Below are 26675 nucleotides of genomic sequence, written 5' to 3'. Positions count from 1 at the left end.
AGCGAAAGATCTCGCTAACTGCTTAACCGATATGGTTTATTTTTACAGATAAGCTTCTTAAAAGTCCTAAAAGTTTATATTTTAGGGAAGTGTGAACCTTCCAACTTCCAAAAGAGAAACCCCCTCCCTTCTCTACAGTGCCCCTAGAGGCCTCTAGGGGCGTATCCACTGATACTCAATATGTTTTTGAAGTTTAGAAAGTTTAGAAATCCTTATAATAAAGTAACAGGATGTCTGTATGTCTATGTGTTTGTAAGTTTGTACCAAAGGATCTCGCTAACCGCTGAACCAATCGGGTACGCCTTAACAGGGTAGCTTCTCATAGGTCCCAGGAAGGTTTATAACTATTTTAAGGGAGGGTACAACAACCCTCCCAAGATAAATCACAAAAAAACATAAATTATATAAAGAAACTTGAATGCAACATAGCTAGGTATCGTAGAGACTTGAACTCAACATAGCTAGGTATCGTAGAGACTTGAACTCAACATAGCTAGGTATCATAGAGACTTGAACTCAACATAGCTAGGTATCGTAGAGACTTGAACTCAACATAGCTAGGTATCGTAGAGACTTGAACTCAACATAGCTAGGTATCGTAGAGACTTGAACTCAACATAGCTAGGTATCATAGAGACTTGAACTCAACATAGCTAGGTATCGTAGAGACTTGAACTCAACATAGCTAGGTATCGTAGAGACTTGAACGCAACATAGATAGGTATCATATTATTTTTTTTTAATCAAACATTTAAAGTGCCACTAGAGGCCTCTAGGAGGCGTAGCCACTAGTTATAGATATGGAATTGCTCAATTTTGTTCTCACTTTGATAATAATATTGTCCTTGTTTGTGTAATTCATGCATTGAACAAGGATAACAACTTCCATAAAAGCAAAGCTCTGAAACGGTAGGAGCAAAAGGGCATTAACACTTATATGGTGTCAGAATATAAATGTATAACAGTCGAAGCAAAATTGCAAAGTAAATTTCGTGAAAAATTGCTTGATGAGGGATAATGTTTAAGGACATACTTACATTTTTAGGACTTGATTATAGAGTTGCTTCGCTTATAATATTGTACTTTGTTGTCACAGGAATCAGAATACCAAAAATCAGATCAAAAGGATAATTGGATCACATTAAATTTTTTTTAAAAAAAGTAGAAATATCAACATGTTTAAAATGGACGTACGGACATTCTGGTAATGATTATAGAGTTCTAAATCGTACCTAACTACTACAGGAATCACCATGCAATGTTTGAAATCGATAGGACAATTCTAACATGCCTAAATTAACTAATAAAAGCTATCTATCTCGGACGGACGTACGGACGGACCGACCATAATTAAAGAAAAGCTTCGCTTTTAAAAATAGATGAGGAAAAGGTTTTAGTTATAAATATTACATACTAACAGTGTACACATGTTAAATTTTGCAGGGAAGACGACCTCTATTTTTTGCAATAAATATAATCCAGAGCTGGATCTTTAAATCATTTCAATGGTGCGCCAAATCGGGATGAGCCAACTTTTCACCAATGACAGCACAGCATTTTACGAAATGCCGCGCTGTGATTGGCTGAAATTCGGCGCACCCCGATTTTGCGCATTATTGAAATTATTTAAAGATCCAGCTCTGTACTTTGGAGTAAATTATATACCTGTGCAGGGGCGTCCAAACTTTTTATTTTGGGGGGGGGTAAAAATTTTTTAGGGGGGGGTAATTCGTGTTTGGGGGGGGGGTTAAAATGGTGCGAAGCGCGCCGCAAATTTTTTTTCCCCCAAAAAAAATTTTACCCCGGGGGTAAAATTTATAACTATTTTTGGGGAGGGTACCACCACCCTCCCAAGAGAAATCGCCCAAAGAAATTCCCCCCCCCCCCAAAAAAAAAAAAAAATTAATTTTTTTTATAACTAAAATAAAAAATGGCGGGGGGGCACCTTCCCGCCCCCCCCCCCAAAAAAAAAAAAAGTTCCCCCCTAAAATTATTTTTTTTACTTTTTCTTTTAAAATCTAAAATAATAAAATTGGGTTATAAACTTCGACTCTCCTCAAGTGCCCCTAGAGGTCTCTAGGGGCGTAGCCGCTAGTATTACATAAGACATTTTGGTTATCTAATCCAATCTCTTGTTGAAAATTAGTTAATAGCTGACCGATCAACCAACCAACTTTTCAATAAAGATTAAAACAATTTTTATAAAATAAAAATTTATTCAATTGCTAGTTTTTATAAATATTGCACTTATACAGTTTTGTTTAAGGTTAAAGGTAGATTAGGACGACATTTATAGTAGCTTAGTTATGTTTCTTGTTACAAAAAGGATTATATATATTTATTATAGATTCAATAAAATTGAAAATAGGAAGGAATGACCAATCTTAATAACTCTGAAGGCTGCTAGCGGCCAAACGGCTGACAGCAAAGTTTATGTTAGAACATCATTAACCGGCAAAAGAAGATCTACACATAATCTGGAATATCCGAGAAGTAATAACAAAAAAATATTGATTTTATGTGCGCTTTGGAAAGCCGCATATTGGGCAATTTGTCGGCCATTTTCTCAATCTATAAAGTCATTAGAAAACGGCATTCCTTCGAATTTCCGACACAAATTTCTATTATAAGTTTTTTTAATTAAATTTAAATTTGTGTAAATTTTCTTCTTTTTTTCATTTAATATTTGTTTCTATCTAAGCTAAGCAATATAGTTGCATTGATATAAAAAATTTAAATTTAAATTTCTAGTTTGCTTTGAGTCTAAGAAAAAAAACTAACATACATTACAAAAAAACACACAGAAATATGGCTTTTTAAATCAGAAAGAAAAAATAAAAGATCACATTAGATTTTATAATAAGCAGTATGAATATGAAATCAACGATATAGAGAGAGATAGGACAAAAGAAATGAATTAATATGTCCCCTATTCTGCCTTAGGTATTTGGTGATATTTAGAAGAGGAAAGGGAAGTAGATTTAACTGTCATTAACCTTTCCCTTTTTAACTTCATTGGTTGTTAAAAGCAAAGCTTTTCTATAATTAGGGTCGGTCCGTCCGTCCTTACGTCCGTCCGTAACGGATAGCTTTTTTCGTTAATTTAGGGATTACCAGAATGTCCATACGTCTATTTTAAACATGTCGATTTTTTTACTTTTTTAACAACAAATTTTCATGTGATATAATCATCCGATTGATTATTCAGTTATGACACTATATAAGTGGTCATGTCCGTTTGTCCTACCGTTTCAGTGCTTCGCTTTTTTGGATGTTGTCATCTTTGTTGGTAATCTACAGAGAAGGGTTAATTTTGCTTATCCCCATTGGAGATTTATATTAATTCATAGTTCATTGTCTTATCCCATAAGATCTCAGAATCTTCTAATACACGAAGATGAAAGAAAGATGAAAAATCAGCATGTTACGTCATAAAAACGAGGGATTATTCGTATCTTTTTTAGGGGTCTACTTTCCCACTCCTTCTCTCCTCATCCCTCATTTTTATGACGTCATTGAGGGACTTTCTTCGTCTTCCTTTGAAAGATGTAACAAAGCAGAAAGTTTTTTTTTATAGAAATAAAATTGCATTAATTTTAATACTAATGAGAATAACAGCGTTCAAGTGGTGTAAAAATAATTATAAAAAAATTTTCAAAGTAAATTTTGTCCATAATTAGCGAAAAAAAATGTTTAAAATACTTTTTGTTGTAAAACAATAAATTATTATAAAGTAATATATCAGATATCATTTTAAAGGCTGCATTGAAAGAATCAAAGATTCGTAAAAAAACAATTGAAAAATTGTTAGTAGATGAAATATTCTAATGTAAGGACATTAGAAAAAAATCATAATTATAGTTTTTTCAAGACTTTGAATTGAAGTTTGAATATAAAACGTAAATAAATTTTGAATTAGAGAGAAGCTTTACAGTATTTACCAGGGCTCGACAGTAGGGTTGGGCCGGATATTCGGTCTGGCCGGTTATCCGGCCGGATATCCGGTCATTTTCAATATCCGACCGGATATTTAAACTATCGGCCAAATACCCCTCTTTTAAAAAAAAAATTCAAAACATCTAAACGCCTTAGTCACGGCTGACGCGCGGCTGCCGAGCCCATGTATCTTTTTTACTGAATTTTAATACTCCTAAATTATACTAATTATGAGCATTTCAAAACTAATAATCATTATCAAATGAGCAATTATGTGCGTTCAGAAAATAATTCTTAACAGCCACTTTAAGAAATGGCAAACTAGCTAAAATCAATTATATAATAAAATATATTTTAATAGCTATAATTTATAACGCCCTTTTAGGAAGAGCAAAAAAACGTCTACACAAAAATGTTAGCATTGAAAATTGCAGAAATAATTAATCATAAAAAGCGTAGTTACTCATTGGTTGTTCAAAGCACTTATTTTTTTTTAAATCATATAAATTTGTTGCATTTTTATGCATAGAATGCCCCTTTCCCAAAAACAATTTTATAGGTTGGTAATAAATATTTAACCCTCCAATCTTGAGATAACACCCTCACAAAAAAAAGCTTGGACGTCCTTTGTCAATTGCTTCTGTAGACTTATCAGCCCCTCTCCCTATTTTTTTCTCTTGGGGCCTCATTACTCCCTGTATCAACTAGTTTTTACTTTTTAATAAATCCGTTTAGCTACTCTTGGAATTTACCATCCTTGTTTTTTCCATTGCAATTCGCAAAAATAGTTACAATAAAAAAAGTTATGAATTTTACATTTACAACTAGAAAATTGTGTAAGATTATAGGGATGTTTTTAAATTACGTTTATAAAAGTTTGAAGCTATAAAAAGGTTTTATTTATGAATTTTTAAAAAAAGGCATTTTAATTATAAAAGGTTTCGCGATTTATTTTACATTTTAAAAAGTTGCTATGATTTGTTATTAAATAGAATTGAAAAGCAGATACAAATATTCGTCCTGTTAATTAAAAAATGTTTCATTATAAAGTTAAAAATACTAGAGAATACTTTTTTGTATAGAATACTTTTTTGTATAGACATTTTTTTCATCTAATTATAATATACTAGATTCAATAGATTTAAGTAGCGAAGCTACTCTATAAGTAATCTATTTTCGGCTATTAGCCGGTAAATATTCCTCTAAAATTCTTTTTTTGGTCATGCTGCTTTTTCTAGACTAAATCTTGAAATAGGCTCGTTAAAGCACTAGAGATTGTCATGTGTGACGTCATAAAAATACGTTTATTATCCATCATTTTTTTAGGGGTTACCTATCCCACACATCCTCTCATCCCTCCTTTGTTAGACGTATTTTTATGACGTCACACATGACACTTTCATGTGCTTTAGGTTCGCTACTATTGGATGCAATCATTCTTTTGTTTGTATTCCATTAATTCCATTTAGAAGCATCCTTCAGGTCCGGCACCCTTGCCCTTGTAATCATGGCAAGGCATTGCCCCGTCAATCCGCACTGCATTGTTTTCTATCATCATTAGGTTTTAGCATTTGTAATTGCTTATCTTTAGTAGAAATGTAATAAAAGGACTCGGGTTGGGCCGGATACTTTTTTTGGCCGGATACCGGATACTGTATATATCCGGCCGATTTGTGATGCCGGATATCCGGTATCTGGCCGAATATTTAAAATGGCCCTATATCTGTCAAATTACCGGATATTCGGCCGGATATCAGGCATAAAAAATCAGCCGGATATACGGTATCCGGATAGTTCAATATCCGGTATCCGGTCAGATATCTAAAAAGGCCGGATATCCGGCCCAAACATAAAAAGTATATTTATCTATCGCATCGTATTTCCGCGGATAGTAAAGTAAATATTATAGGAATAATTCCAGTTTTGTTAGACCCAAAGGTCCGAAGGCCAGAGATAATAAAAACTGGTAATAATTTCATGATTCTCATTTTGATATTCGTGGAAAATTGTCTGTAATACGATGCCATACATGATTTATCAGTATAGCTAAACTCGTTTTAATCCAGTTGATATCAATCGGTTTCGATGCCTTACTTGACAATTTTATGACGTCAAATTTTCTACCAGTTTTTAATAAAAAAAATAATCTGATTAATTATAACTTAGTATAAAAAAACTGCTAAAACCTGCCTGGAGACATGAACTCTGGCTGACAAGGAACATAACCGTTGCATGGAAGATATCCATTACCAGTGTACTATCATATACAAACAACCATAATTTTGGAAAATCCACGAATTTTTATAATTCAACAAAGAAAAAATCACGAAACCTCAAATTAAACCTATTTGCTTTAAAATGATAAGATTAATCTATAATACAAAGTAGCATTTATAAATGAATATTAGACATTTTGAGGAGCAAAGCTACTTTATAGCAAAGTTCTCATAATGTTGTCCGTCTTGTTGTACCTAAAAGTATTCGAAGAGAGTCCTAAAAATAAAAGTATTTCCTTAAACAGTAGCCTGTATTTAATCAATTTTGCGACAAATTTTCATACAATTTAATAAGACTCAGTAATAAATATTTTTCTGACACACTACAACTGTTAATGTTCGTTTATCCTATAGTCTGATTTGAATGCTTTACTTTTATGGATGGGGTCATCCTTATTTTTACCTTTTTTAACAATTTTTTTATCTGTTTATTGCTGTGCCTTCTGTAAAAATATTAGCCTTTGAATCTTTAAATTAATAATAGTTGTTTTCCTTTTCATTGGACGAAATCATTTGAGGTAGTGGGGCAAAAGTGCTTATAGTAGGATCTACTGGTGGGTCTATTAACATTACCTAAATATATAATAAATATATTAGAATAGAGGAGTAAAAGTACTTATAGTAGGATCTACTAGTGGGTCTATTAATATTACCTAAATATATAATTGATATATTAGAATAGAGGAGTAAAAGTGCTTATAGTAGGATCTACTGGTGGGTCTATTAACATTACCTAAATATATAATAGATATATTAGAATAGAGGAGTCAAAGTACTAATAGTAGGATGTACTAGTGGGTCTATTAACATTACCTAAATATATAATAGATATATTAGAATAGAGGAGTAAAAGTACTAATAGTAGGATCTACTGGTGGGTCTATTAACATTACCTAAATATATAATTAATATATTAGAATAGAGGAGTAAAAGTACTAATAGTATGATCTACTGGTGGGTCTATTAACATTACCTAAATATATAATAGATATATTAGAATAGAGGAGTAAAAGTACTAATAGTATGATCTACTGGTGGGTCTATTAACATTACCTAAATATATAATAGATGTATTAGAATAGAGGAGTAAAAGTACCAATAGTAGGATCTACTGGTGGGTCTATTACCTAGATAATGATATATAATAAATATATTAGAATAGAGGAATATTGAATTGAATTCTTATGTAGGAATATTATATCAATCATGCATTCTTATATAATGATATATTTTATGTTTTTTTACATAAAAAGAAAAAATATAATATCAATAATAAGTCATATTTGTATAAAACATGATATATCAACATCATATCAAATGACCAATGTAGGGTCATAATAATTTGTTCTGTTCGTCATACAATTGGATTAGCCAATTAGCACGGATGGTCTGCAATAATCCACTCTGACGCTGATAGCCCCCTCCCAGACTAGAGTTTAAGGCTGCTTTTGATAGTGTAGTTCAAGTAAATGTACGAAAAATGAATAAAATGTACAAACTGATAACTGTTTGTGCTCTGTAATGTATATTCATTCTCTGACCAATATGTATATAAAAGATCGTGTGTGCTATCACTAACACAATATACATATCCTAATAAAAAAGTAACAGGATGTTTGGGTTGGTGTTTGTGTGTGTGTGTGTGTGTGTGTGTGTGTTTCTAACAAAGGATTACTGAACCGATATGGTTTCCCTTTACAGTAAATATCCACATAGGTCCAGATAAGAAACTTGGACAAAGTAGCTTCGGACAAAGTAGCTTCAGGACAAAATAGCTTCAGGACATTTACTTAAGAAAATTAGCCTCCTTAGAAAAATAGTCTCCAATAGTAATAAAGGTCATGGCCGCAGCGCTAGGACCCCTAGCCTATAACCTAACCTTACCTATGTTAGCCTCAGGACATTTATTTAGACAGGACAGAGGGCCGAGCGCTGCGGCCATGACCTTTATTAACAATGGTAGCTACTTTCCTTAGGAAGCTACTTTGTCCGGAAGCTACTTTGTCCTGAAGCTACTTTGTCATGAAGCTACTTTGTCCGAAGCTACTTTGTCCAAGATTCCCAGATAAGGCTATTTTCGGGGAGGGTACCACAAACCTTTTCTAGAAAATCGCCCTAAAAAAATACCTCCCAGAAATTAGTGAGGGAGTGAGGATGATAATATATATAAATGATAATTGATAATATGATTTCTTAATGTGGAAGAGATGTTACACTGTAAAGGATATTATATACATCGAAACATAATTTACTTATTTGTTTACTTAGGATTTCCTTACTTGCATAAGTATAAATAAATATTCTTTTAATAAAGTAACAGGATGTATGTTTGTATGTACCGAAGGATCTCGCTGACCGCTGAACCGATCTGGCTCTTCTTCTCAGAGGTCCTGGGAAGGTTTATAACTATTTAGGGGGAGGGTACCACCAGCCTCCCAAGAAAGGTCCCCAAAAAATTTGCATAGATACTTGAACGCAACATAGACAAATTATTTCTCAAATTAGATTTTTGAATTAAAAGACAAATATTTACAGTGCCACTAGAGGCGTCTAGGGGGCATAGCCGCTAGTGTGATATATACAGCATACTTGTTGCCAAATCAATTTTTATTTTAAACATACAGCTAATAAACTACCTTTGGAAAATAAATAACTGCAGCTAATGAGCTAACTTTTTTGAGTCAAAAAACAAAATTTTCAACAAATTGGCCTTGATACGGTTTTCTGTTCATTCTTTTTTACTACAGGAATCAAAAAGAACATTGGATTGTAAACTATAGCGGTACCCAATGCTTATACTCCCGTTATCTTATTCCTTTGGGTACCTAGATTTTAATTAGATTATTAGTGTTTTAACTTTTCAACAAATAATTTAAAGAAGAGGTAATTTTGTTTATCCTAATTGTGTATATTTTTAATTCATCGTCCATTGTCTTATTCATGAAGACTCCTGGGGTGAACGGTTTTTATTCAAGTTGAGAGCTATCCGTTATAGACTAACTCCAAGTTATTGAATAGCTTCGATGCTTAAAATAAATACTACATATATTACAACACCAGGAAAAATGTAAAACATATGCAAGCCAGGGACAAGGGAAGGTCTGTCTGACCAACAATTCTATTAAAATGATGCAACCTCATCACGAAACCTATACAAGTTTTGAATGTTAGGGATGGTACAACTATTATAAAAAACGGCTCTTAGTATAGTATGTTAGGGTATACATTCACTAAACCTTATCAAAATAGACTATTAAAAAAAAAAAACAGACGGATTAATAAAAACCAATGCCAGCCCAATGTACATAGATATTATGAAATGGGAAAATTAAAAACTCTTTTATTGGTTAGTTTGTTCATCCAGTAGGAAGGAAAGGTTTGTGTTAGATGGGGTGGAAAAGGTAATCATGATTTTAGCCCGCTGCCAGTTTCACTTTAATACAGAACATGAAAATTTGGTCTAATATAAAGGACAATATAAAATTTTAATTATTCTTTATTTATTTTAGAGGAGAAGACAGGGTTGAATATATTTTAATAGCCAATGTCTTTTCCCTTCCTGAAACATTTTAGACTATTAAACTAGAATCACATAGGATTATTTTCTCATCCTTTTTACTGTTTTTCATTCCCTACATTTTTGTTTTTAAAAGCGAAGCTTTTCTATAATTAGGGTCAGTCCGTCCGTACGTCCGTCCGAGATAGATAGCTTTTATTCGTTAATTTAGGCATGTTAGAATTGTCCTATGGATTTCAAACTTTGCATGATGATTCCTGTAGTAGTTAGGTACGATTTAGAAAGCGTAGCAACTCTATAATCATTACCAGAATGTCCGTATGTCCATTTTAAACATGTTGATTTTTCTACTTTTTTAACAACAAATTTTTATGTGATCTAATTATCCGTTTGATCTGATTTTTGGTATATTGATTACTGGGACAACAAAGAACAATAGTATAAGCGAAGCAACTCTATAATCAAGTCCTAAAAATGTAAGTATGTCCAAAACATTATCCTGTATCAAGCAGTTTTTCAACAAATTTACTTACAATTTTGATTCGACTCTTTCGATACTTTTATATTCTGATTATTCAGTTCAGACACTATACAAGTGTTAATGTCCGTTTGTCCTACCGTTCCAGTGCTTCGCTTTTATGGATGTTGTCATCCTTGTTTTTAAAAGCGAAGCTTTTCTATAATGAGGGTCGGTCCGTCCGTACGTCCGTCCGAGATAGTTAGCTTTTATTCGTTAATTTAGGCATGTTAGAATTATCCTATTAATTTCAAACTTTGCATGGTGATTCCTTTAGTAGTTAGGTACGATTTAGAAAGCGTAGCAACTCTATAATTCGTACCAGAATGTCCGTACGTCCATTATAAACATGTAGATTTTTTTTACTCTTTAACAACAAATTTTTATGTGATCTAATTGATCTGATTTTTGGTATATTGTTTCCTGGGACAACAAAGTATAATGTTATAAGCAAAGCAACTCTATAATCAAGTCCTATATGTAAGTATGTCCATAAACATTATCCTGTATAAAGCAGTTTTCAACAAATTTACTTACAATTTTTTTGCTTCCACTTTTATACTTATATATTCTGATTATTCAGTTCTGACACTATATAAGTGTTCATGTCCGTTTGTCCTACCGTTTCAGTGCTTCGCTTTTATAATTGTTGTCATCCTTGTTCTTTTAAAAATAAGTGTTTTTTATGTAAAAAAAATTGTAAGTTGGCTTAAAGATGATCCCACATGTCACTATCTGTCACATACAGACAAAGGTTGCTAAATTAAGTAGGTAACAAAGCAATAATTAAATTCACCAGTTCTCTATATTTTTAATAAATAAGTAGTAAACAATATCTCCAAGTATCTTCATAAAAGATATTCGAAGCTAATATTCATATTCATAGAAATATTTTTAGTTTTCAATTATGGGAACCTTTTTCTTCGGTTGATTTTATCCTTTTTAATTCCTACTAGATGCTAGGGGCACAGTATTGCGTATCTACAAGATTATTATTATATTAGTTTTGGATAGAACACGCTTTTCATGTTCATAGAAAACAAGAATGGAAAGAAAACAAAGTAGCGAGTTTCGTCATATTTTCACAGTAGCTTTTTTCCCGGATTTCTAGTCCCAGCGGGACAAATTTCCTAAACCACCGCCGGGGCAATCATTAACATTTACCTAACCTAACCTTTCAGACGCTACTGTGAAAGTACGACAAAACTCGCTACTTCGTTTTCTTTCCATTATCCCATAATCTTTTACCTTAAAGAGAACACAGAAAATGGTGAGACCAAGCAGTGTTATCATACATACAACCAAGGCTATATCATCCTAAACCATTAAGCAAAGGGTTTAATAATAAAGGTTATGCAATTAAAGGTCCTTATAGCTAACTTATGAAATATTTATGGTACTATCCTGATTAAAAATGAGATTTAAAATGAGTATCTTTCCCTTTCATATAGTTTTTTTTTAATGCTGCTATAAAGATTTTCTGCTATATCTAGAAGTTTATAATTCAAAAAAGCCATCAAATATGTAAAATGTATTTATATAGAATCTGCAAAAATTTAAATTAGGTTTCATCATATTCTCTAATAAGCATTGGAATTAATATTTAAAATTTGTTGTTTTAAATGAAATGCATCCATAGAAGGAGAAAGATAGTCAATAAACAATGACAAAAAATAACATGTTCTAAATAAATATTTATATGACAGATATTAAAATTAACTTTGGCCAATTTTTAAATAGAGAATCTGCAATTCTGGCAACTTGCATATTTTTAAGGTAAAGAAAATATCTAAATTTCCGATGGTGTTTCTAAATGTATACTAGATACTTGGATACCAGATCAATAAATAACTATGTACCGTTTTCAGGAATATAAAAAAAAACATTTATGTTATTAAAATAAAAAAAATCTTTATCTTCTTGTTACCAGAATTGCAGATCTTTATATTAAATCGGCCTTTGGACAGAATTAAAATGGATTACAGGTCTCATAACTGCCTAACTCCAAAATAACGAAAATTAACTTGTAAATTTGGGATGAAATGTTTAATTGGAAGTTTTCTTAAAAAAATCGTGCAAAATCAGTATAAAATACTTTTCAGATTCAAAAATTAATTTTTGACCTTATAATAATCGTTTCAAATGAACTTCAATAATTTTGATTTTTAAAGAAAGCTTTGATACAATTTTTATTAGCTTGAACTAAGGGTGAAAGCAAATTTTTTGTTTTACGTTTCATACAAAAATAATAACGATTGTGTGTTTTTAGTAGCGAAGCTACTCTATAATTCACTTTGTCCGTCAGTCTGTCCGTCTGAAACGTTTTTGGGAAAACGTGATTTTCTCGGCTCCTTTTTAGGATAGACGCCTGAAATTTTCAGGAATTAAATAAGTTCCCATCCTTCATATTTTCACTAAGTTTCATCATCAAGATATGTCAATCAATTGAGGTGCTAGACTTTTAAGTTTTCATGATTTTCTCGAGTCCTATTCAAGATAGAAGTCTAAAATTTTCAGGGTTTAAATAAGTTTGAATTGTGCATACATCTATAAGGTCTTTTTCATCTTAGTCCTGATAGAGGGCTAAAATTTTCAGAGATTGAATAAGTTTACATTTTCATATTTCCACAAAGTTTCATTAACTTATCGGTTGTGGTGCTAATTCGATTTTGAGATTTCAACATTATTAATCATAAAAGGTTTCGTGATTTATATTATTTAATTTCTATTTTGTATTTCACTGCTCTGAAGTTTATTCCGGATGTCCATTCTTAGTTTTAGAGCTTCGCTTCTTATGGATTTTGTCATCCTTGTTTTAACTATAGAACTAATGATCCAGTAACTAATGGTTTAATTCATCTAAAAAATAGATTTAGGGACACAAAGTCTAAACAAGCACGAAAAATAAAGCTAAACTTTAGTATATGTCAGACTATGTGTATGCCAGCACTACCTGGATCCAAAATTGGGAACCTTTTTCGTCTGCAAGCAAATTGCTTTATGCTCTTTGTTAGCAACTCTTGACCCAAGGGGTGGGAACATACAATTATCTAACCTCTTCCCCCTCTATTCTTTTACTTTAAGATGACGGGCACACTTAAAAAAATTTAAAAGCTTCGCTTTAAATGATTTGTTTCAAATTATTTTTTTGAAAAAAAGTTAAGAGTTTTTGCTTTTTAGACTTTGTATACCTAATTCTTTCTAGTATGACTAAGCTGTTTATACTCATAACTCCAAGTAAATTTACCTAAGTAATGCCTAAAATATAGTTTTATTAGTATTAAAGAACAATTAAATTAAATCACTAAAATATGTTAGAAGATTAAAAGGGTAGTTGCACGAAGTGAATTTAACCTTGAATTTAGTGAACTGCATATTTTTTTCTGTTCAATGGTTTAAACTACATCTATAGAACATATATTTGAAAGAGTTTATATTTTCTACCAGGTAGTTTTAAAAATATCAAGACTTAAAAATCATATTTTTTGGATATAAACAACTTAAATGGCTGTCCTGTTTTCCAAAAAAAAACAGCATAATGACTATTTAGTGGTACGTATTTTATTGTTATTTATTGTTAAAGAAAATTATATATGTTAGATGGTATACTTTTGTAAGTTGTAACTTTTGCTTTAAATCAGTTTTCTGAAATGCACTTCATGCAACTATCCCTTTAGGAACACAGATTCGTCTTTGTCGTTTTTAGAGGGGAAGGGGGGCGTTTCTTATATCTTATTGGGGGAGTTAATTTAACCAACCATACCTTTAATGGATTAAAACATGCCCATTGCAATAATAAAGTTGTTCTTTGAATGAAAAGCTGATCGATCATTCTACCTTTTACAGGTAAAGACATATGTTTTTCATAAACAATATATTTGACGTACAGACGTAGTTAATTAAAGAATAGATTGACCTCAAGTATAGAACATACATTTCTCTGCTGTATTTCCTTTTCCCGCTTCTTTTCCTCCTCCAATTCTTTTAGAGATTTGGTTTGGATCTCCTCCTCCTAATTTAACAAAAAAAAATAGGAAAATCTTTATAATACAGTAACAGGATGTCTGTCTGTCTGTGTGTGAATGTTACATTATTTTCACTTTTTCTTTTTTAATCTATATTTAAAAATTAGGTTATAAAATCAAACTCTCCTCAAGTGCCCCTAGAGGCCTCTAAGGGGCGTATCCGCTAGTAACAAATAGATCCATATGGGCTTGATAGCCGTCGAAGCACCTGCAAATGTAGTGTCATATCCAAGCTGGGAAATTATGAGGTCGCAGCAGCAATTAACACTTTTGGTGAGGGGACAAAGTCAAAATTCTGAAGTCATAAAAATGAGGGATGAGGACAAGGAGGAGTAGGAAAGAAAACCACGAAAAAAGAAATGGATAATCCCTCATTTTTATGATGACACATGCTGATTTTTTTAACGTCTTTGTCTTTTGTTTTTGAATATTAAAAAATGTTGGGAAATTGTAACAAAATTTGAATATGGCCGAGGCGAACTAATAATAAGCAGTTGCCGGTTCCAGATGACCATGAATTAACAATTTGGCAGCTTACAACAGTAGGTGCAGCATTTTAAGAAAAAAACTTAATATTAATGGATGGAGATGAATGCATATTTATATGTTATTATAATGTCAAACGCTTTGTTAAAATCTAAAGAACATAAATTATGTAACATTTATTTATCGCATCGCTGTTTAGACAGTTTTCCGCGGGTATTAAAATTAAAAAGATTTAAACTAGGGTTGGGCCGGACACTTTTTTTTGCCGGATACTGGATATCCGGCTGATTTATAATGCCGGATATCCGGTTCCGCCCAGATATCTGTAATCACTGATATCCGACATTAAAAATCAGCCGGATACCCGGTATCCGGATAGTTTTAATATCAGGTAGCCGGCCGTATATTGAAAATGGACGGATATCCGGCCCAACCCTAATTCAAACCAGTTTGGTTGCTCTAGGGATCCACAAAATTGGTTTTAAGATTTTTATTTTAATATTAGTAGACAAGTGTCAGTTATACGATGCTAAATATGATTTTCAGTATGCCTGAGAACCGGTTCTAATCTAGTGGATATTTATCGGTTTCAAATTGACATACTGGAAAATAATTTACCTGTCCTTCCACATCAACCTTGTAGGTTTTGGAATGATTTTCTGACATTGAGAACGTCATTTTTGATGGATTGCGTTTCTATTTTTTTCAGTTGAATAAAAATTAAAAGTATGTTAATTTGGTGTTTTTTTTATCAACCCTGAGTTGCTATTTTAAGTAAGCATTTTTACTCTGAAATATTTGTGATTATGATTATCGTTGAAATCACATAATAGGTAGGTGTTTTACCTTAGTAGATAGACATGCCTGTTATGTGATTTAACTTATTATGCATTAATTTTTATGTACAGAAAAAACATCAGTTCTATAATCTAATTGTGCGTTTGAACTAAACATTTACAGCAAATATAAGTCAACTTGGATCGATAACACCATTTTCATGACTTTTTTTAAAAGCGAAGCTTTTTATAATTAGGTTCGGTCCGTCTATCTGTAATGGTTAGCTTTTTTCGTTAATCTATACAGGTTAGAATTGTCCTGTCGATTTCAAATATTGAGAATGATTCCTATAACAGTTAGGTACGACTTAGAAAGCGCAGCAACTCTATAATCGTTACCAAAAAGTCCTTATGTCCTTTAAAAACATGCTGAATTTTTACTTTAAAAAAAAATATCCAATTCATCTGATTAGGAATACTGATTCATATTACAACAAGGTACAATGTAATAAGCAAGTCATCTCTTTAAGTAAGTCCTAAAAATGTCAGTATGATCACTTCTGAGCTTCGCTTTTATGGATACTGGCATTCTTGTTTATATTACATTTAATTGCAACCTTTAATGAAGCAAATATACTTTTTATCCTTTTTAACTTACATATGCTGTAACTAGTTATTTTGGTATATAAAAAAAGGAATGAAAGCTTAACAAATTGGCAATCTTAAATTACATATGTACAATTGAAGTGAAACATAAATTTATTTTTCATAATATATCTTAAAAACAATTGTAATGATTAATTTTTAAAAATTATTAACAATTAAGTTTTTAAGCAATTGCATTTTTTATATTTGCTTTGTATCAGTAGTTGAAAAAATATTGGAATATTTATGCTTAATTTTCTATTTTTATGCACAGGTGGATTCCTATAAAACGTTTTTTGGCTCACTGGCTCACTAAAATCAGAGAGGCCCGCAGTGATGTAAAATTATCCCCACCTAATTTTTAGCGAGCCTCACTGATTTTAGTGAGGCAGTAAGCCAAAAAGTTTTTAAGAATCCACCAGTTTTATTTGCATTTAAAAAAATAATGGAAGCATTTGTTATCATATCAAGATCATTAAAATACCAAAATATGAACAAATTAAACATTAATTAATAGATTATACAGAAAGTGGCAAGCATTTTAATTCTTCCAAGAAAGTAACATGATTTATGTGTGTCTGTCTGTCTGACCGTTGAACCAATACGGTCCTCCTTTACATTGTAGATCCATAATGGTGATGGGCACGTTTAAAACTCTTTTTGGAGAGGGTACTACCACCTTCCATAAAGAATAGCCATGTTGAACAAAACTAGTGCCGCCTAGCGGCCTTTTGGATAATTTTTGGTAAAATTATCCTAACTTATATTTACAAGAAAAAAATATGTTCCACAAGAGGCCTCTAGAGCATATCCACTAGTTTATCATAAATCAAATAAATTTTAGGTTCGTAAAAGGTGTCTGGACAAGTTGAAAAGATTTTGTTCTAAAAAAAAAGATAAAATGCTTGCTATACCCTGTAATAAAAGAAACACAATTTTCAAAAAAAAAATAAAATAATATGGTAGCCCAATTAAATCATATTTAATCACAGTATAAAAGGAAGAAAGTATGTGTAATGTATAGGGTTGGGCCGAATACTTTTTTGGCCAGATACCGGATATCCGGCTGATTTCTAATGCAGAATACCGGATATCCGGCTGATTTATAATGCCAGATACCGGATATCCGGCTGATTTCTAATGCCGGCTATCTGGTTCCAACCTTATATCTGGCCAAAGTTTGATATCCGGCAAATTACCCTATATTCGGCCGGATAACCGTATATCTGGCATTAGAAATAAGACGGATAGTTTTAATATCCGGTATCCGGCCGGAGATTAAAACCAGCCAACCCCATGGTAATATTCAATAAACAGTAAATGTGTTTGTAATAATAAAATTAAAAGAAATTGAAAAATCAGAAATATTTTTTAAGAAAAGAGAAAAGTTGTAAAAAATTGCCAATATGGCAGATGAGTAAATTTGAACATTATTAGGCCCAACAAATTAAGGTTTTTTTTGTCCGTTTGTCGAAAAACAATAATCTACAAATAAACCAAAAAGTCTACAGTCTTTCTATAGGCAAAAACTCATTCATAGAATGAAATTTTAACAAATAAATGAGAAATACTACTAGATATGTCTACATGAAAATATCTACACAACATAATAAAACACTGCTTTGAAAAAGATTTTTCAGCTCTAGGATTACTTATCCCCAAAAGTTGTTTGATCACTCTAGTGGTATGTTTGGCAAGCCCCTTGCAACGCCAACACCCTTTAAAAAGCCTAACCATCAATTCTGTGTTTTGAGTCAAAATGTATTCCCCGCATTTTGTTCCAAGAAGGAACCGATAAGAAACCTGTTACCCTGTTCAGGAACGACCAAGCTTTTTCATTTTGAGGGAATTTTAAACATCAATTCTGTGTTTTGAGTTAATATGTATTACCCCGTATTTTCTTCCAAGAAGGAACCGATAAGAAACCTGTTACCCTATTCAGGAACGACCAAGCTTTTTTATTTTGAGGGAATTTTAAAAATTTAGGGGATAAATCTATTATATCTTTTTAATTTAAAAGAGGGGGGGGGGGGTTAAAATAAGGGGTTTCAAAGTTTGACCCCCAAAATTGGACGTCTGTGAGCCTGTTTCAATTTTATTATGTCATCTTTCCTTAAGATGAAAACCTCTTTTTCTACGCAGTGAAAAATCACAGTCAGTTGAATAATCTTTATTATTTTGGTTGAGCGGTTGAACATAAATTTTAACATTAAAATTGATGCTGTGAGTATTGGTGCAAAAAATATGACGTAACAAAAAAAATAGCCAATGAGAGGCCGTTATTGACCAATGGTAAAATTTATAGTGGCCTCTCATTGGCTAATTTTTTTTGTTACGTCATATTTTTTGCACCAACACTCACAGCATCTTAAAATTGAGCATTAGTTTGGAAGGTGAAGCTTTTCTACTTACAGCGTGTTTCCGATTGTACATAGATAGTAGTACGGAAGTCCTTTAGTCATATATTCAGACATGTTAGAATTGCGAAGATGATTAAAGTCCCTCAACAGATTATGACGTCATACGATAAAATAAACAATGAGAGGCCAGCATAATTTTTACCATTGGTCAATTACAGTGTATACTGGCCTCTCATTGGCTATTCTATCGTATGACGTCATAATCTGTTGATGGACTTTAATCATCTTGTAGAATTTCCTACTGATTTAAATGTCCATCCATATAGATTTTTTGTTATCACATTAGGCATGTAATTTTTATCACATCGAAGGTAAATAGTATTGTATTGAGCCACAATGATTTTTTTCCCTATTTAACAGGCTGTAAACTAAATATACACTTTTTTATGTTTAAATTTAATTAATGTAACTTTATAATTGAAAACTTTCATTTATTGCATTATCATAGTTTAAAACCTTTGCTTTTATGGATGTTTTCATCCTTGTCAATAAAGTATTTATACAGAAATAATATAGAAAGGGCTGAAATTTAATGAAAGACTCATAATCAGTTAAATAAATTTGAGCACATAAATCAGATTTTGAAATAAGCAGAGTTTTTGAAAGATGAATGCCACGTTTTTTTAATTCGCGAAATTTAAACAGAGTATACAACTATTTATTTAATTATTTCGCTTTTGTTGTGGTACAGCCTTCGTAGAAGAAAAACAAATTATCTTCAATCCATTTTTACTGCATCTTAATTAATGCATCTTTTTAGTGCTATATTAGACATTATACAAATGGCTAAAATATTAATTCTACTGTCTTCGTTCAATCAATCAATGTCTAAAAAATGTCAAAAAAACGCGGCATTCATCTTTCAAACGCCCATCTCAGAAGGCAAGCAAAGGAATAGTTCAATGATGATCTAATTAATAAAAGGTAGAAATTAGGGTTGGGCCGGATATTGAAAATGGCCTGATATCCGGCAGCTTGCCGGATATCCGGTCGGATAACCGGATATCTGGCATTATAAATCAGCCAGATATCTGGTATCCAGATAGTTTCAATATCCGGTATCCAGCCAGATATTGAAAATGGCCGGATATCCGGCCCAACCCTAGCAGAAATCCTAATTGTTTTCCTCTATGATTACAAGCACAACATCTATAATAGTTTTTATTATTTATTCTTTAAATAACACCAAACTCTGTCTTTTTTAATTGAAAAATGTATGGAAAAAATGTACTTGCTTATTTTAGGTTAGGTTATGTTAAGTAAAGGTTAGAAAGTAACCCATGAGATCTGCTGACGCAGAAATATTTATTGGGCATGACACAGCCAAAACTAAAATATCTTTAAATAAACTAAAGAAAATTAAATAACTTAATCAATACTTCTAATGATTTCTAATAATCAAAATATTTTTTATTACATATAAATAAAATTTATTAATACTCAAAAATGTAACTTAAAAAACACATTAAAAATGAAAATTAACTTTCATTAAACTTCAATGATTACTAAGTTAAACTGGGCAAAAAAAATCAGAGAACTATCCCTTTTAATTGATTATAAGATCATAAAGTAATTAAGAACATGTATAATTTGAAAAATTATGTAAAAAATGAGTAAATATTACAAAATCAGTTAATAATAATAATAATCAGAAAAGTTGAAACAATAAAAATGTTTCAAGTATTTTTGCAGCAATTAAGGCATATCATAAAACTGATATAGATAACTCTCACTTCCATCTGTTTGACCTTCATTATAAGGTATACCTACTAGGGTTGGGCTGGATACTTTTTTGGCTGGATATCTTGCAAACGTTCGATATCCGGCATAATACCGGATATCTGTTGGATAACAATATATATCCGGCATTAGAAATCAGCCGGATATCATGTATCCGGATTATTTCAATATCTGGTATCCGGCCCGGTATCTGGCCGGGTATCCGGACGGATATCCAGCTAAACCCTAATACCTGCTTACCAACACTTGATTCCCTTGTTATATTATGACCACCTGTAAACATTGCTATGATGTGATGATTGATTGTTTGATTAAAAACATCCCTCCGGCCCCTCCCCAAGACCTTTGTAGTCATGACAGGGCATGGCACCCTCAATTCTCTCCGCGTTGATTTCTATAAACAAAATTCTGTAAAACATGTAAACAGCCAGTGAAAAGGGAATGATATTCTGACAAACAATTCTAATGGAAAATTTCCCCTCAACCCCCTTCCCTTTTTCCTCCCCTTCTTACCCACTTCTCTTCAGTTAAATAAAACACTTTAAAAGGTTTTGTGATTTTTTGTAGAATTTATTGTTAGAAAAGCTACCCCTGGTAAACAGCTAATACGAAAACATAATAGACATACTATATCTAGATGGTCAATTTTACCACAAAATTCATCAAACTTAAAAAGGTAATTCAAGCAGACAAACACATTTATTTATGTTTGTTATACACGACTCTTTCTAATAACAACAGCGACGAAATTTTTCAAGGACATAATTTTTATCCCTAGAAATTCAACTATTCATAGCTGACGTATAATACGTTTTTTCTCATGTGCTTCACATTATAAGATCAGATGAATTTTACACGATATATATAATTTAACCTGCCAAAGCTTTTTTGACTAAAACCTGTACACTTTCTAACCAATATCATGACCGGGTTGGTTTTACATTATTTTACTATTGGTTAACTCAAGTATTTATAAACCAAAACATGTTTCATCCAATAGATCTATTTTATAGATATATACACAGACAACTTCCTCACTTCCTTTTTCAATGACCTTTTTCGTCAGCTTCTAAATTATTTTCTGCTACTCGGCCGTGTAAATATAAGCGATAGCATTGGTTGATTTTCAATGATCCAATAGAAAGGTTGCACAAGGTTGATGCGATGGGGGAGATACAGCTATTTAACCCTTTCTCCCTCTTGTGTCTTATACTAATTTTAATCTTGTGCTATAAAAAAAAACGATGGTGCCAAAGTTTTAAGTTTTACCTGGAGACATATGTTCTGGCTGGCAAGGTACATAGCCATTACAAGGTAGATAACCATTTCCAGCGTACTGGTAAATTAGGAATCATATCAAACTTTTGAAATTTTCATTCTTATATACAAAAATTTCTTGATGCATAGTTAATCAAAAAAGCCCTATTTGAGGAAAACATCCAGCATTATCCATGTATCCGGTATCAGGCCAAAAAAGTAGCCGGCCCAACCCTAGTAAAGATCATGAAAAATTGGGGGAAGACTGAGACAATGGACTGTGAATTAACAAGGTATCCAATGTTAAATAACCATGTTATCTTATTCGTTGGCTAAAAAACTTTGGGTACTTTTATTGAATTATGATTTGTTAGTTCCAAACCAGCGATACCCAAACTTTTTAACCAATAGTTTTAATCTATAGAAAGAGCAGTTTTGTATATCGCCATTGTGGAGATATATCAAATTATCGTCCATTGTCTTATCTTCTAAGATCCCTAACTAAATTAAATTGTAAAGAAAATATATAAAACTGAAAAATAATGTATAATATGATTCTTTCCATTTCATTAGATTTGACCATTTGTGGCAGAGGTTTGAACGTACTGATGGTTGGATCTATGGGGGGATCTATCACTGTAACCTAGATATACAAATATATAGGTTTGAGGATTTTTTACAAGAAATTTCAGGAGCCTAAAAAGATCCCATTTTAATATCAACAAGGATGCGAAATCCATATGGAGCGAAGCACTAAAATTTCATGGAAGGACAAACAGACAAAATGAATGATAGAAAAGATGCTCTGTTCATAAATGTGCAATAATTAAGAATCGCGAAACCTTTCTAATATATTAATAAAAAATATTTATGCCTAACCGACAGTCTGACGGACAAAGTAAATTATACAGTTGATGCTCATTATTGATACAGGGAATCTTCACCAAAAATTTCACCCGTCTTTCTTCAATAGCAGCCGAGAAATTTGCATTTTCCCCATAGCGTTACGGACTGACTGACTGACGGACATACAAATGTAATTATAGAGTAGCTTCGCTTCTAAAAGTGCATGGAAAAAGTGACTCGTATAAATGGATATTGGATATTGCTGTAAAAAAAGCTCGTTAAAATTTGCTTGCTAATATTGCCCTTATTTATTGGTAAGTTCGTTTATCATGTAGGATTGGAGGGGATGGATGTGGGGTATTGTTGGTTTAGTCAGCTGCGAGCATCACTTTATCAGAGAACATTAAAATATGGTGCAAAATCCATCATATATATATCATATATCGATTGTTGTATCGGACATATGAGTTTATGGAGTAGCTTTTCTATCAAGAGTCATACCTTAAAAACAACACAAAAGATAGTTAGCCCAAGCAAAACAATCATACAAACAACCAAAGCTATGTCATCCTAAAAATATGAATATTCAAAAGTTTATAGGATAACAGAGAAAAGGGACATAAAAAATAACTTTCTGAATTTCTGAAAATACTATTTGAAGATATATAAATTTAACATAAAGGAGGTGGGAATAGTTTTTTTTTATATGCCCTTGTAAGGGGACCCTGACAATGTGCAACCTATACCTGTAGAGCCCTTGCCTACGGGGCTATCCATTACCCAATATAACCTATCCTATCTGGCCTTAAAAATATATATTTTGAAATCCCCCCTCCCATTATAAATTTTCTAATAAGGTGGGAAAAATGTGTGATCGACTTGGCCCTTTAAAATAACTGCTGACTTTTGCTTTGTTTCTTGTTAGAATAATTAAAAGATTGATATTGTGAAATTAAATTCTTAATTACATTTCTTTGTTGAATCTCTTTTTCTTTCTTCTTTTCTTCTTGTATTTGCTGCAGGGTTTTCTCCTCTACTACCTGATATGTCAATTTATTTAGTATACGCCTCTAGAAGCCTCTAGGGACACTTGAGGGGGGGGGAGGTTGAATTCAAAGACATATTTTTACTTATTTTGGTTTTGAAAAAAAAGTAAGAACTCTGTGGGGGAGGGGGGTCTTTTGTACTTAGTTTTAAAAAGAGAAAGAAAATAATGACAAAGACCAAAGTGTGTTAAAAATCACCCATCTGACGTCATAATAATGAGGAAGATGAGAGGAGAAGTGGAAGGAAAACCACTTAAAAAGAGTTGGACTAATCCCTTAATTTTATGACGTCACATGTGTGATTTTTAACACATTTTGGTCTTTGTCGAAACTAATGTTTTGGTACTCACTCTCCCCCGAAAATGGTTTGGGGACGGACAGACATCAAGGTACTTTGTAAAATAGAAAAATCAAGGAGAAAGGGGAAATTACACAATATTATAATGGTTCTTAAAGTTTATAAACATGTTGTCTCATTTGTTGCAATTAAAAGATTGGAGATTTTAACCAAACCTTTGTTGAACTTACCAAACTTTCACACCATTAATTTTAATATAAAGAAGGGGTAATTTTATTCATCATAATTGGGGGTACACATATATATGTTTTTTTCCTGGTATAATTAGAAGTGTAGAATCAAATATTTTCAAATGATTCAAAATTTTTCCATTGCAAAATACTATTGATCTTTATTGCGATTCTGAACTTTAAGGGCAAGCTACGAAGACAATATTTAAGAGAATAAATGGGAGGCGAGACAGAATTTCCAAGAACTATATATTCAGGTAATAGCTATTTCTCGCATCGTTTTATTAACAGCTTTCCGCGGCTATGAAATGTAAATAATAAGATTAAAATCAGTTTTTATATCTGTATAAAACTGGATATAATACGATGGTAAACATATTGTTATTTCGTATGGATGAGAACCGGTTCTAATCCACCGGATATTAATCTGTTTCAAATGTATGCGAGAAAAATACTTACCTCACCCTCAATATCCATTTTAAAGGTCCTATCATTTTCTGACATGGAGAAGGTCATCTTGGCAGATTTTTTGGGGTCGGTTTCAGGGGATTAAAAAATGTTCAGCAGTTTTAGGTTGGTTGGTGGATTTTTTGTTGGAAAAAAAGTTTTACATTATATGGTCTGAAAAAAAGATGATAGTAAAATTTAGAGTAAAGATAATAATAATAATAATAATTTATTTCCTTAAGGTGCATATAATTAGGGCGGGTTACTGATAAAAGTTACATGGTTTACTATGATTTCTTCCTGAAAGAGAATGCATGTTTATAATAATGATTTCTTCCTGAAATAGGTTGCAGAGTTATAATCTTTCATATATATTACAATAACTTTATCAGGTGATATTTTAATAAATGATTTATAATTATAGACCTTAGCTCAGGGCTGTAGTGAACTTACTCCTTCTCTGTTCACCTACATAATATTTTTTTGCTGACATGTTTAATACAATTATGAACACTGAGCAGCTGAGCGGCGAGTGGTTGGCTTAACCTCTGCTGAGGTTGTTGAACCGCTGGTTTTCGCGGTGCTTACCAAGTCGCAACTTAGCTATATAATAAAATATGACAGTTGGTGTGACTGTTACAATACATGATACATAATAATTACTGGGTATGCTATTTGTGCCATTATGACAGATGTTCCACTTTAGAATAAACGGGCTCATCCAGGGTAAGACCGGTACGATTAAGTTACCAGTGCCGCGGAATTTACCGCGTTCCCAATCCCGTCTTGAACTGCGGCTTCCACCGTCCTAAAGTTCCCTGGATTAGATAAATGTTGAATTGAGTTTTTTTTTTTAATCCCGTGAGATAAAAAATCTCACAATTCTATAGGTAACCAGTTGATCCTCCTCCCAACCGTTTACTTGAGGTTCCTTACATCCCTGTATGGTTTAAGAAAATAAATAAATGAATAAATGAATGAATGATAACCACTTAAGAACACTTATTATTCAAATATTTACTATCCGCTAGGTTCGACCTGACATTAGAATTTATTGATGCTTATTAACAACCATTGAATCAATCTTCAAAAGACAACCAGTAAATTTTTCATGATAAATCAAATATCTCCCATTGCTCTGACGACGGACCAAGAATCAAATTTATAGAGTATATGCTAATTAATAATAGAAATCCACAAAACTAAAAAAAATATCTTAATAAAAGCTGAGTAAATCACAAATTTGAAGTTTCATGGGCTGTAGAGTTGGAGTAAAACCAGCAGGGGTTAGGCATTTAAAAAACCTAAAAGATGGTTTTAAATAGGTTAGGTTAGGTTAAGAGTCTACTCCTGCATTTGTCCATTCCGACGTGTGGGACTCCTGCGCTTGTCCTAGGACTGATCTCATTAATACTGAGAATCCTTACAAAATGGATGGACCGTTGACGGAAGAACGGATAAACGAAGTACATTTTAATTGATAGTGAATCTTTGTTAATAACAACAAATATAAAACACAAAATGTATTTAACTTTTAATTTCAGCAGTAAATTCATTGAAATAAAGAATCCATTCTAATGAATTTAGATGTAGGATGATTAACTCTAATTACATGGGTAATGCAGATAAAAACAAGCAAATACATTTCTTTACAATTCAGGGCTGGATCTTTAAATCATTTTAGTGGTGAGCCAGATCAGGGTAAGCCAACTTTCCACTAATGAGAGCACAGCATTTTATGAAATGCCGCGCTGTGATTTGCTGAAATTCGGCTCACCCCGATCTGGCTCACCACTATCATGATTTAATGATCCAGCTCAGTTTAACCAGGGGTAGCTATTCTAACCAATAAATCTACAAAAAATCACGAAACTTTTTGCTTTTGTCCTGTATCTGAAGAGGGGGGGGAAGGGGAGTAAAAGGGAAAGGGGGTTGTGGGGAAATTTTCCTTTAGAGTTGTTTGTCAGAATATCATTCCCTTGTCCCTGAGTTTCGAGACTATTCTATAATTAGAACCGGTCAGTCCTTTATTTAGACATGTTAGAATTGTCTTATTGATTTCCAACTTTGCATGATGATAGATTAATTTGTATAGAATTTTAAGGAAAGCTTTGTAGAAGTCCTCGTATGAATATTTCTTAATTGGGGGGAGGATAGGTTACCACTTCCAATAGAAATTACCCCTAGTGAAAAAAAACCTTTTAGTTTATATT

The 26675-nt window shown here is 32.3% G+C and overlaps 2 protein-coding genes across 2 annotated transcripts; both read right to left on the bottom strand.

Annotated features, from left to right (window-relative positions):
• Positions 1-5133: 5133 nt before the first annotated feature.
• On the bottom strand, positions 5134-15548 carry LOC145324063 (uncharacterized). The gene is made up of 6 exons (XM_080166689.1): positions 15376-15548; positions 14181-14258; positions 11495-11563; positions 6707-6785; positions 6127-6195; positions 5134-5484 (listed from the first exon to the last, which is right to left on the bottom strand). Exons 1-6 carry the CDS (start codon positions 15433-15435, stop codon positions 5402-5404), a joined length of 438 nt encoding a protein of 145 aa, XP_080022815.1. The 5' UTR covers positions 15436-15548; the 3' UTR covers positions 5134-5401.
• A 4487-nt stretch (positions 15549-20035) lies between these two features.
• On the bottom strand, positions 20036-24638 carry LOC145324062 (uncharacterized). The gene is made up of 6 exons (XM_080166688.1): positions 24475-24638; positions 23410-23481; positions 22943-23011; positions 22159-22238; positions 21608-21675; positions 20036-20732 (listed from the first exon to the last, which is right to left on the bottom strand). Exons 1-6 carry the CDS (start codon positions 24529-24531, stop codon positions 20650-20652), a joined length of 429 nt encoding a protein of 142 aa, XP_080022814.1. The 5' UTR covers positions 24532-24638; the 3' UTR covers positions 20036-20649.
• Positions 24639-26675: the final 2037 nt, after the last annotated feature.

The sequence above is a fragment of the Acartia tonsa genome, chromosome 7 (assembly GCF_053477335.1).
Source record: "Acartia tonsa isolate MP-2025a chromosome 7, ASM5347733v1, whole genome shotgun sequence".
In the NCBI taxonomy this organism is placed as follows: domain Eukaryota; kingdom Metazoa; phylum Arthropoda; class Copepoda; order Calanoida; family Acartiidae; genus Acartia; species Acartia tonsa.
Note: the sequence above shows the minus strand (reverse complement) of the source record. Positions and strands in the feature narration are given on the sequence as shown.